At 43.2% G+C, this 12,317-nt stretch overlaps 1 protein-coding gene across 4 annotated transcripts in view; it reads left to right on the top strand.

Annotated features, from left to right (window-relative positions):
* The window catches only part of pkia (cAMP-dependent protein kinase inhibitor alpha), a 13,713-nt gene extending 1,396 nt beyond the window's left edge, over positions 1 to 12,317 (top strand). For 2 of the 4 annotated variants that reach the window (XM_088644223.1, XM_088644225.1), the window contains exons 2-3: positions 8,956 to 9,133; positions 10,433 to 12,317. In XM_088644223.1, coding sequence (XP_088500349.1) covers positions 8,983 to 9,133; positions 10,433 to 10,518 — 237 coding nt within the window. In that variant the 5' untranslated portion in view covers positions 8,956 to 8,982 and the 3' untranslated portion in view covers positions 10,519 to 12,317. Of the gene's footprint in view, positions 1 to 4,043; positions 5,170 to 8,955; positions 9,134 to 10,432 lie in introns of those variants that run through there. The other 2 variants (XM_088644227.1, XM_088644226.1) reach the window with 2 other exon arrangements.

Below are 12,317 nucleotides of genomic sequence, written 5' to 3'. Positions count from 1 at the left end.
CTGGGGCTGCGACTCTCCCTGTCATCGCAGACTCTCGGAGACCTCCACAGAGGCTCCTCTGAGGCAGAGAGTGGATGACAGATCGTCAGCTGAGTGCTGATGAGGCAATTAGACCACTGATTAGACCGCGAGAGATACGCTTTCATCAGGATGTGTGTTACCTCAGACAGGGGCAGGGTGCAAGTGAGGGTCATTCCAGGAGAGGTCAAAATCTAGGGCTGCCTGTCTGTTGGACACAACCCTCGTCCTGCAACAGCTGTGGCGTAATGATCTAAGAATCTGTCACTCGGCAATCCTGCCATTTGTACTGTTGCACTGTGTGCAGTTTTGGTATCCTGTGAGGTTCTTCCAGAGTAACGGATTTGACATCCCTTTGCAAAATTGTCATTCTCTCACCTGTGTGACAAAATGTGTACCCACATTCACATAATAGTCATGCTACCGCCACATGGAAAATTCATTTTCCACGTTTTTTGCAATCACATTTTTTGCATTCAGCTAAGGACACTGTGCTGTTTATCTCCTTTATCCAGTATGGGGTTGCTGGGCAGTCGGAGGCTGTCCTGGTAAATATCAGGCCCAAGGCAGGATACACGCTGGGTGGGACACCAGTCCATTGCAGGCTGCTTATTTCAGAAGTAAATAATATCTAAAGGGAAGAAGTATAATGTGTGAATCGATCTGAGTTACAACTGAGCATTTTTCTAAATCTTATTTAGCCTCTTTCTTTCTGTAAAGAGAGCTAACTGGTACTCAAATGCAGAACGCATCTACTTTGGTGTAGTTTTTCCTCTGAAACCCAAATACTTTCTTGTATCCGAACTAGGTCTGGGACTCATTGTCTGGGAATGTATTTAACTGGAAACTGGGGGATCCAGGACTACACGGGCTCCCATACTGTGTGATGAAACTCACCACTGTCAATAGCATCTCCCTGAAGATAAATCCCAAGTCCCTTTTATTATGTTTTTTATGCAGGAATTACTAACACTGATTGAAAACAAAATTGCTCTAGAAATATTTTATAGGAACTAATGAACTCAGATACAGAACGTATGCAGTAAGCTGTCCAATTTACCCAGGGTCAGATGAAAGAGGGGTGGAGTCTACAGTTTCTCTGTGAAACTCTGACATCCTGCTAAAGTCACCTGCAAGTTTCATATTCCTTTTCATTATTTTAATCGGACTGAGAAATAATTATCTTCTATGGTTCCTTAGTCTTTTTTAAAAATGATTTCACTGTGTCCATGGTTTTGTGGCAATACAGCAGCCCCCCAGTTCTTGCCTGTTTCCATATTTTCTAAGTAATAAGCAGCTACAGGTCATCAAATATGCTTCCCTTGTGACTGTAGTTTCAAAATACTACATCTAAAGTTTTAATGCTACAGATCTAATAAAGATTAGATCATTGTTCCCCCTTTAGAGCACAATGGTTACAAGCAGGAGGAGGTCATTGAGTCCATCCAGTCCGTTAGCTTGCTAGTGGCTTTTACAAAGGCTGGTTCTCGATAGACGTCATGGTATCAGCTCCAGCAACATGACTGGGACGTTTGCTCCAGATTTCCACAACCCCTTATCCAAGTACAATTCCTGTGCCTGGTCTAAGATGCACTTCCACCATGCAGCCTCTGAGATGTGCCTCGTGCCCAAGCCATTGCCAGTTCTTCCCTGTATGGGAGATCCATCAGGTTCTTCAGGACAGAACATCCCTTTACAGCAATCTCACTTCTTGCGAGAACACGTAATAAAAAGGTAAAGCATTGAGATCACGCCTCTGCTTCTAAAATCTCTTTAAATATGTGTTTAATAGTGACATTACAGCTGTCTGCTGGTGCAGTACAGAAGTACGTTTATTATCCCAAACAATCACGAGGCAGAAATTGTTAATATATTAACAGTGACCTACATTCTTAGTAGTTCGGTATTATGTCAAAGGACTGTATCCTACTAAAGAAAATGTGTACTAAATGAGCAGTGCTCTAATTTGTCAAGTAAATTTGAGATGAGCTACAAAAAGAACAAATGGGCTCTTGATTTACTAAATGAACCCAGTGACCAAACAGAGGTGAGAAACCTGGACAGCACATTGAAAACACATGATTTGTAAAGTCAAAAGGCAGTCGTTTTTTAACATTATTAGCATGGTGTCTATTTCTTCCTGGCTGCAACATAATTGGATTTATAAGTGACTGATTCCTCATGCACTTTTGCCCTGCCCTCCGGCCTGCAGGCAGCTGGAGTATCCTGATGGATAAGCTGAGCCCAGGGCAGTGTGGAGCATGAAAAAATGGGAGCAAAGTTTGTGATCCCATCCAAAATCTCCCAGTCTGTTTTTTTTTTTTTTAAATTAATTTTTAATTTAGACCTATTTATTAAAGACATTTATTAAAATTAATATTTTTTTACTGACCGAATGCATTACCAGATTAAAAGAAAATAGCACTCATAAAAAGACTGTATATAATTGGAGTTATTAATGGTCCACTCCAGCTCCTGGGTTGGATTCTGGTCTCGGACTGCGTCTTTGTGGGCTTCGCTTGCTGTTTGTGTTGGTTTCCTCCCACCTTCCAAAGACACAATAGACACGTTCATTTCCGTCTCCAAATTGGCCTGTAACAGAACATTTTATAAAACACAAATTGTATATCTAAATTCTGTATAAACGAAAACCTTACTCAGCAATGAATACTTCCAAAATGAGCAGAGCCAGACAACTACCTGCTTATGCACCTACTGTAGTAGCATATTTCATCCTTAATTATTCTTAAATTGTTTTACACCAAAACCAAGGATCATCAGTGGTTAAACTTAATTCTCTTTCAGTAAAATGTCTGTTTTCATGTGTAACATCTGGACTGTGTTTTTTTTCACTGTGACATTTTAAATACAGTATTTAATGTATATTTTGGTTAGTTGAGATCTCTACGTCACAGAGAAAGGCTGATAGATGTGAACATTACTCAGAGCAGTATATGCACTGCAGAGTTTTTCTCACTTTTGAAAGTAAAAGGCTTTTTGTAATATGTACGTACAGTATCCCGCCTGCAATGGGTATAACCAATTGCAACCAAATCTGACATTGAAAAGTGAAAACTCCGAAAACTTTTTCCCCGAGATGTTAACTGAAGAGTGCTAGCAGTGACAGGAGCCGACTTGACCTGTATTCAGTCTTCTCCTCTCGGAATTATCTGCTCAATTTCCTTCCTGCCCTCAGTCGCTTATTTGTGTATTTAAGTGCATTATTTTGGTTTATGTTGTTTCGCCTGCCAACTAAACTCTTTTTTTTCTGTGTAGTACCAGTTTTTGTAAACGTGTTTATACTGTACGTCTTTCAGTTTCTATGAACTGTAAAACCTATTCTCGAAAATAACAGAGAGGCACGTATTGGCAGTGCGTGTTCATTCAATTTCAGGTACATGATGCTGCGATTCCCCGTTATAAATCGTGATCTCCGCATGTTGAAAAAGACTTCTTTAAAACTGGGTCAGAATTCATCCACAAGGGTAGATCAGTAAAACTCAGAAACACCTGTTGTGAAGACATTTATGAAAAAAAGGAACAATTAAAATGGTACATCTACACAAACCATGAATATTGGGTGATATCATGTACAGTAATTTGCCTAATTGAATTATAATATCATTCAATTGCCACCCAGCAGAATAGCATCACCTTGCTGTTCAGTTACTGCAAATAATGAAATACTGAAGGATTTCGAATATAGATGGTCTAGAACAAAAACGTGTCGACAGATCAGCTTTTTTTAACCAAACATTTTTTCAACCTGGGCAGTGGACATATTTATTACATCAAGTGCAGGGATCCAATTCTCAGCTCACTTCTTCCTTTAAAGCTTTGATATTGAATTTAAGATTTTTTTCTGCACATCTTTCTTAAAGTTTCACTTGGAAGAATTTCTTAACCTTCACCAGGATCAGAGAGCCAATACAAAATTAGAAGCGATAACTACTGGACCTCTTAGGTCCCTAAAATGTAAACTGTATCCGTCCATTTTGGAAAATGAAGTTTAATTTAAAATAAGTTGATGTACAGTAGGTTATTTTCATATACAAGCACAGATCATTCAAGAAACTGACGATGGTGCCATCTCAGAAGCTGTTCATTGTGCTATAGGGGCTCCTTCCCAGTCTAAAGCTGATCAGAAAATGCTAATCCTGCTTCTCCAATGCTGGTCACGTGAACCACTTTAGTGCCAGGGCACTCCTCCGTCACTTTCAGTTGCTGCAGTGTGTGTTGGCACCTACTGTCGGGACACCAGGATCAGTGTGTGCATCCGTAAGGGTGTGTCCCTCTCAAACAGCTGTGACAGCTGCACAGCAGAGTGACCAATGCAGGGAGGAACTTCCTAAAAACAGGTTTGTCTCCTTATTGAAACTGCTGAGCTGCTTGATATAGCAGGTCCCGGTGGCTGAGTGTACTGGACTCATGTCAACGGATAATCTTGTCCGACAGACGTTCAGTAGTATTTACACGCAGGTTGAAGGTGGATCAGTCCACTGTTTCAGTGTAGCCCTTTGGCAGGAATGCTTTTGCTGTAGAATTTCATCAATACAGGACAGCCCTGTCCTTGACACAAGGACAGTGTGATCTACCGGTATGCTTTATTCATTGTAGTAACTATGTAGTAATGGTGAATTAAGTGCATTAAAAATGCAAGTGATTGTTGCATAGTTGTTAACTCCAGACCACCAGAGAAGTGTCCTGCTTCTGTAAAGCTGCACTTGCAGTTACTAGTTAAATGAATTTCTGTGTATTAAACTATTTTAATGGAAGTACAAGACTCATTTACCTTCTTTTTTTTTTTATTCTGCTGTTGAAAAAGGAATCATTTACTGTGGGCTTTCTTTTTTTCTTGCCTCCTGTTCCAAGTGGAACACGACGCCTGAACCCCCAGAAGCACAGAACTCAGATGAGCACAGCCGAAAGGGCTTTTCCCAACTTCCAGGTCTAAGTGGGCTTTCTGCGATGCACCTCGACTGTCTGACTGACAGCACACTGGTGGCGACAGCTGGAAGAGACTGGAGAGAGGCGATGACGCTGTAAACCCAAAATAGCACAAACGCTTTGGATCCTGGGGAACAGCAGCCTTAGCCTGCAAATATTTAGCTTTAGGCCTCCTGCAGGATTTGGATAAAACAGTGACTATCAGTAAGTCAAGAGCAATAATGTTACTTTGTGCAATTTTTCAGCCACTGTTGTGTGCTTTGGGTTTTCTTTCTGGTCTCTGACTGGAGATTCTTGGGGTCAGGCGTGTGGCTGCTGACCAGGTGTTTCTGCGTGAAGACGAGGAGTGTCCGACAGTGCAGAACTCGTTTCTTTTCCTAGAAAGCTGTACGGGTTCATTATTTTAGTAAGGCTATGGAGGTGGATCTAATCGTTGTGGTGTTCTGTGCAACCAGGTGTTTAATGACAGGCAGGATAAATTGTACAATATGTAAAAGGTTTTATTAGCATAGCTAGTTTAACAGCAAGTATTTAAGTAATTTTAATAAACAGCAGACTCCAATTACAATAGCTTATTATCTATTAGGCAGTTACTGCAGTTACTGCTTCTGCTGTGTTAGTATTGGTTGCTGTACTATAATGCTCTCTAAATCTCTGAAAGTGTGAAAGATATTCATTACCTGTAGCACACAAGACTTTAAATTGTGAAAATCAGGAAACCTGTTAATGTAGCATGTTCCACAGCTCTGTTGCAGTGAATTGGGGGTAATCCTGAATATTGACACTTGTTAAATGTCTGCAGTGAGTGAACCTGCTCAGTACTAGCCTGGCACCTTGTTCTCATTTTAAAAGTTATCCTTGAGTGTAAACCTTGAAGTTTTACTAATTTATAAATTAATAACTTAGCAGTTATTTTAAATTTTTAAATTTAACTTTTAAAAATGGTATACCATATTATACATAATATATTTATGCCATAAATTATACAATCAGCCAGATCGATCTAAAACAATCAAAAATACAAAAGTTTAAAAAAGTCAATTTTCTCTCTTTCTCTCAAACATGGGCACCGCAGACGAGTATAATGGAAGAACGATGCTTTCACGTGTGGTGTTTTGCCATTGTAAGAACAGAAAGCACACATCCGAAGACACAGCACCATTTCAGACTTCAGCTTTGTACAGTACTCTACTATTCCTACAGCCAGAGGGCTGTGGGTCCGAATCCCAGCTGGCACGCTGCTGCTGTAGCCTTGAGCCAGGTGCTGCACCCGGGACCTCCCCGCTGTGTGGCTGTGCACCTAGGGAAAGTGCAGCTGTGTCTGGAGATATGGAGATAAGAACATTGTAAAATGCATACGTTTTCCAGTCCAAAAGCAGTACTATATCCAAATGTCTTGGTTCTTTATCTGTAATATTTCTCCTAATTGTATTGCCTGTGTCTCTGCGTCTCCGGTTTTCACTCTAAACATTTGGTGTGACTCGGGGGGCTTTTATCTGTAATTCTGACAGAAGCAAATATCATAGCGAGTTCAGTTAAGTTGAAAGGACCATGAATGCCTCAAACCTAGGTGGAGCACAGCCGCTTGAATTCGTGTATTCATCGATATTCAGTTGCTCCCTAGCAATTTAGGAACGAGTACAGGTTTATTCCATGCTGGAAAGAGGAGGAAAGAAACACAACGTTTTCGGCCGTGGAGCCTTCTTCGGGTGGGACATCTCTTCGGCAGGAATAAACCTCTACTTGTTCCTTTCCATCCTGCACAAGCTGACGCGGCTCCTGACTTGAACTACCCCGGCAATGTAGACTAAAACCCTCTCCACTGTCCATCAAACTACCCAGGTGGCCAAAAGGAGCTCCAGTCCCGCTCTCTGGGGGCTTGGCCGGACGACACTCGTGCTTAATTACACCCTGGTAAAGCAGACCTGCATTTCCATAGGGGCCCACACCTAGTGCCCCTATTACCAACAGCACTAAGCTGCAGCAGTAGGGTTTTCCTCTCCTATGTTAGGTAGAGGCAGGGTATTCTCCTGCGTATACCACTTACATAAACACAAGCAATTCCACTTTGAAGGGTGTCATAGTCTCGCTCCAGCTGCTCGACATCGGTAAGATTGGCCTCTTCAGCTGTACGCCCGCGTGTTTCGTGTTTGTGGGATCATTCTAATCGTTTTCCTGTCTCCACAGCGTTACAGCGGCCTCTAGCGGCCTATTAGTGTCACTACAGCCCTTTTGGCCCGGCTGTGTGTGTCGTGTCCGAAGAACAGCGCACGGTGTCGCAGTTTGTGTTGCTTTTAAAATTAAACGAGGTCCGATGAAGGATGAGGCACTCTCAGGGAGGCCAGGTGGTGCCAGCAGGGTTGATACCTCCACTCTTACAAACAGTCTTCTTAGGTTTGGCTTTTTTGGTCAAGAATAATCGGGGCCTTTGTTTGAAATTCTGGTCCAGGGGGAACAGCGCCCCATACTGGTCTACCACTAGGCAGCAGGCTGGTTTTGTTGGAGGGCTCCCATCCCGGTACTGACCAGACCAAATCCTTGCTAGCTTGTAAGACCTGTGAGGGTCAGGTTGCAAGCGGTAACACTGCTGTCGAACACACCTGAAGAAGGCTTCGCAGCAGAAACGCTGGGTTTCTTTTCTTTCCCTCTCGTACACAAGGAGTGTACGTGCCCCTGTGGCCGAAACCACACAGCCTGGCTTTCCAGCACGTGGGCAGTGCTGCTGGCCCACCTGGTACCGGCGCCAAGGACAGAACAAAGCTGGATTTTCTCAGGCATCCCTCGGCAAGCCCCAGAGTCCGTCCTGACAGATTCCTTCACTCCCCAAGAGGGCTAATTACACCTTCAGACCAGCTGTGTCTCATTCTGCAGGCTCCTTGCTAATAGCAGGCGACCATCTTGGCTCAAGGCAACACCGCTGAGCCCGAGTGCTGAGCCAAGATGGCGGCTTTCTCACAATGCCAGCTCCTACTACCATTTCTCTGCTCAAGCTGCAGTTTCTTACTGGCCGTCTCCCTCAGGTATGAGTTAGTGATGGCCTGATGATCTTGGGTGGGTTCCAGGCTAGTGATCCTCTATACCTCCCACACCTGGGAATTTCAACCATTTAAATATATATATATATATTCTGCTTTACCTGTTTTATTTACTTTTTTAGTATTTTAGTATATGAATTGTTTTTGTGAAGGTACTGGGATATATATAGAGAGAGTATACACTGTATGGTAATAGATTTGTCTTTGTGTGGAATTTTTTGAAAAGCTTGCTCAATATTTAAATCATTTCCAACAATATTTATTTGGCAAAGTGACTTGTTTTCTCTCTAGGCAAACTGCCCGCTGAGACTGAAGAAACTAGATGGGCAGTTTTCCCAGAGGGAAAGTATCTTCACATAAATATTCATGTCCTGTTAAAATACTTGAATTCTTAAAATACTGGAACTAGATTTATTTAAATGATCAAATGTTTAACGTGTTTGCAACTACAAGTGCTGTGATCACGCTATAAAGATGCAGACTCCTCTGAAGTGATCGTGGTTTGTTTAGTTTATCTCACGACGTGTGCAGCTGCAATGGTGGGAGAGCCGTGGCTGTGGGGTGGATTCTGCATCTCCAAGCCTTGCGGTCCAGCTGTTCTCCCACAGCTGCCGGAGAGTGTGCCCGGTGTGCCTCCTGCTCGCCCAGCTCCCTGGTCTTCGATCCCCTTTCGTCTGACGCCAGGCGTTGTCTGGACTCGCGCTTCACATACAATGGGGACGCAAGAGAGGGGTTTCAACGAGAGGGCAGCGCTGGGCCCCTCTGGCAGGCAGGGTCCGCTGGAGCCCACTGGTCCGGCTGTAGCGCAGGCCTCGACCACGTGGCTGAGCAGCTGGCGCCAGGACTCCCACAAGCCTCTGTGGCAGGAAGTGCCCCCTGTTCTCACTTCCCCGTAGTTTCGACTTCCACTTCCAGATTCTGTCCCGGAGGGGCTCATGTGCTCCTGTGTCCGCAGGCACTGCTATGTTGACACCTGTCAGCAATGACTGATGTGGAGGCGACGTACGCAGATTTCATTGCTTCCGGACGAACGGGACGAAGGAACGCGCTGCACGACATCCTCGGAGCCCAGGGCGACCTGGAGGGCGGCGATTTGTCTCTGAAGCTTTCCGAACTGGACCTCGGGAAAACAGGTGAGGCGGGGCGGAGCGGCCGCCACTGTGCAGGTGTGGCGGTCACGCGGGAGGAAAATGGCACACCGCCAGACCCTCCCGAGGCTCCATTACTAGGATCAGCCTTATTTCTACCCCAGAATATTCTGAAAATGCCCTTTGCTGTGTCTCAACAGGACTGCAAAGATTAATTCTTAAGGTCTGTGTCTTTTTTGGATTCTGTGTTGCTTCTCTATCAGGGCTTCTGCATAATCTCTCTTCTGTTGACTTTAATTCTACGCTCTGTGTATTTCCCGTTTTGGAGTGTGTTTAGAGTCATTCATTTTCATAGCGAAAAACAAACCCTTGGCGAGCATAAACATCCCCTCCCGGAGATAAAGTAGTCTGCAGAGAAAGAAATGAACAGAACAGAGAGAGAGGGAAGCTGACGCACTGCTCAGGGTGTACAGCAGGATGGCCAGAGTGTGTGTGCAGCTCTGTCTGCCCACACTGGGCATCGCTTCATGGCCAAGTCAGTAAGAAACACTCAAAAACATCAATAGTTTATGCTTAGTTTTCTTATCTTCATTTTAAGATTGTCCAGGTCTCGACAACTTCAAATGTACAATATATGTACCTACTGTCTCCCCATTTGTGCAAAATAAACAGATGATCTAAAGCTGTGTGCTTCTTGTGACTCCAAAATTAACTTTACAATGAAGGCGTAAATGTGTGTTTGCTACACACAGTCTGTAGAAACATGTTCATGAAAGAATGAATGAAAGAGTAAGTCTTTTGCTTTGCATTTTAGAATACATCTCTTCCAGTTTAGAATATATAAAATATATAAAACAAACAGATTACTATTCAAACATTTGTCTTTTCTGGTTCAGGAGCTCATTCAGAAATGATTACGGTCTTTGTCCTTCTTCAGCAGTTGAAGAGCTTTAGTTCTGTAGCTGGTATTGGCCTGGACTCCTCGAGTCTTCAAACTACCTTACAATGCTCTGTGTCTGTGTCTGTCTCTGTGTCTTTAGTAACACGAGTGTCATTTCCAGGCCTAGTAAATGTATTTAGAAACCAGAGGGACTGCATTTTCTATTTCAAAACTGAAAAAAACATGTAAACTTCACTGTTTGCCTCCTGTAGGCTCCTGTAGCTGACCGATTCTGGTCATAGTCCCTGGCTGTGTGAGTCTTCAGTGGTGTGACCCCAGTGCACAGGGAAGGTCATACATTATCTTTAATTTGGAGTGCTAAGAGGCCACTACTTCTTTCGAGCTCTTTCGGGGCTCCTGCGACGCTTCTCTGGTTCATTTTCTCTCTTGTGCCTTTCTTCAAGGAGAAGGGGATGGTGGTGAAAAAAGTCAAGTGTCTTCCACAGAGCGGCCTCCTTCAGCTCAGGAGGAGAAACCGGAGGGGAGTTAACGGCCAGGCCTGAGCCCAGCGCCCAGCGCCCAGCGCCCCAGCCCGGCCCGGCCCGTCCTTGCACCAGAACTGTTGGCCCGGGGAGGCCTTGGCTATGGAGGACGCCACACAGACATGGGCTCCGGGAGAGGAACGAGCTCTTCCCGTCGCGGGCACGGGATGGGCGCGGGGCCGGGGGCGCAGAGGGGGCAGTCTGTCCAGAGCTGCTCAAGCCCCATGTTTACTAACGGCTGACGGGTATCCGTGAGCCCACAAGCAGTGCGACCCGCAGTGTATCGTATCATCACGATAGTTGCACTAGTGATCATCAATAGAGATAGAGATTTAGTTCTTGCTGTTCCTGCCGGCTGCTGGGTTACCGTTGGCACCGGATTAGGGATTTAACCTGTTTGCTACTGAGGGTCCAGGGAGTTATGGAGATGGAAGGATACTGTGTTTTATAGAAGACAAAAAAATTAGACTATGCTTTTTGCAGATCAGAACTTGTCTGTTACTTGAAAACGTCCACCTACTGCCCCTTCTTGTAGCCTCTTAGATCAAAACCTTGGATATATGAGAGGACTCATATTATCTGTATCTGTTCTTTCTAACTGATATTTTTTTGTGTGTGGTATTGATGCAGACAACAGATGGATCAGCAGATCTACTGCCAAGCGTGTCAGCCAAAATGCATTTTAAAGGAACTTGCTTTCTGCAAATTTTCTGGTTGACAATGCTGTGAAGTTCAACAATTCGCTCTTTCATTTGGTTTGTGTACTGTGCTGTGATATAAACTGCCACTGTTTTTCAAAGTTTCACAGTTTGTATCAGGGATAGAATCTCATTGTATTTTATATCTTTTTGTGTAGTTGTGTATTGTATTTTGCAGCACATATTTTGTTAAAGCTGCATTTTGCTCCATTTGATGTTTACAGATCTAAATTTATGCTACAAGCAATGATAAGAGAGGAGGAATTTTGTCGCCAGATTAAGGGGTACATCTTAGATGAATTAAAGGCTTCTTCAGGCTGGGAGCCAGACATTGAGGCTTGTAGCTCATTAATCTTTTGGTTTCATTTAATGTAAGAAACTGGCTCCTCCTGTGTGATACTTCACTCCGATGCATGCCTCTCATTCTATTCAGAAGTAGGACTGAGTTTCGTGGCTGTTGACTGCTGAGGGGCAATGGGACACTACCCCAATACTAGTGCTTCTGGTGACAGCTATAAATAATGCATTTAATAGTTTCTTTTACATCATTTCTTGAAATACTTATGCATATCGCCTCATGTTTGTCTTGCTGGGAGAGGGGTTTTTTATATCAACCCGTTTGGCAACTCCGTCATTTCAAGCTCAAAGCTGTACTCTTGACAAGTTGCAAGTGTTCCCTGTTACATTGTTTTGTCAATGTGTTTCAACTACAATACAAACTAGGTCTCTAGCATCTACAGTCAGCTCTTCTATATAGTGGCCAGTAATTCTTAATCTTTTCTTTCTTCATCATCTTTTCTTCCTTTTAAATGATCACAATCATTATTGTAATTGTGGTGATGTACTTTAAATTAAAAAAAAGTACAAATGCATTGAATCACTTTATACATGAACCAGTACATGAATATGTAAGTTGCTTTTTTTATTATGTTTTAAGTAGCTGCTGCCAATTTATATACGTTTTTATATATATATATATCAACCCTATGAAAGAAAACTGAGTTTGTGTGGAATGTGTGATGTATAGCTGTTTTAAAATTATGAATTTTGGGAATTACAATTACATCACTTTTTTAGTGTATGAAATAAAGTACATCTAGTAAATCAAA

Source organism: Lepisosteus platostomus, chromosome 8, assembly GCF_059453375.1.
Source record: "Lepisosteus platostomus isolate fLepPlt1 chromosome 8, fLepPlt1.hap1, whole genome shotgun sequence".
Taxonomy (NCBI): Eukaryota; Metazoa; Chordata; class Actinopteri; order Semionotiformes; family Lepisosteidae; genus Lepisosteus; species Lepisosteus platostomus.
The sequence above is the reverse complement of the archived record's forward strand: the minus strand, read 5'-3'. Positions and strand labels throughout refer to the sequence as shown.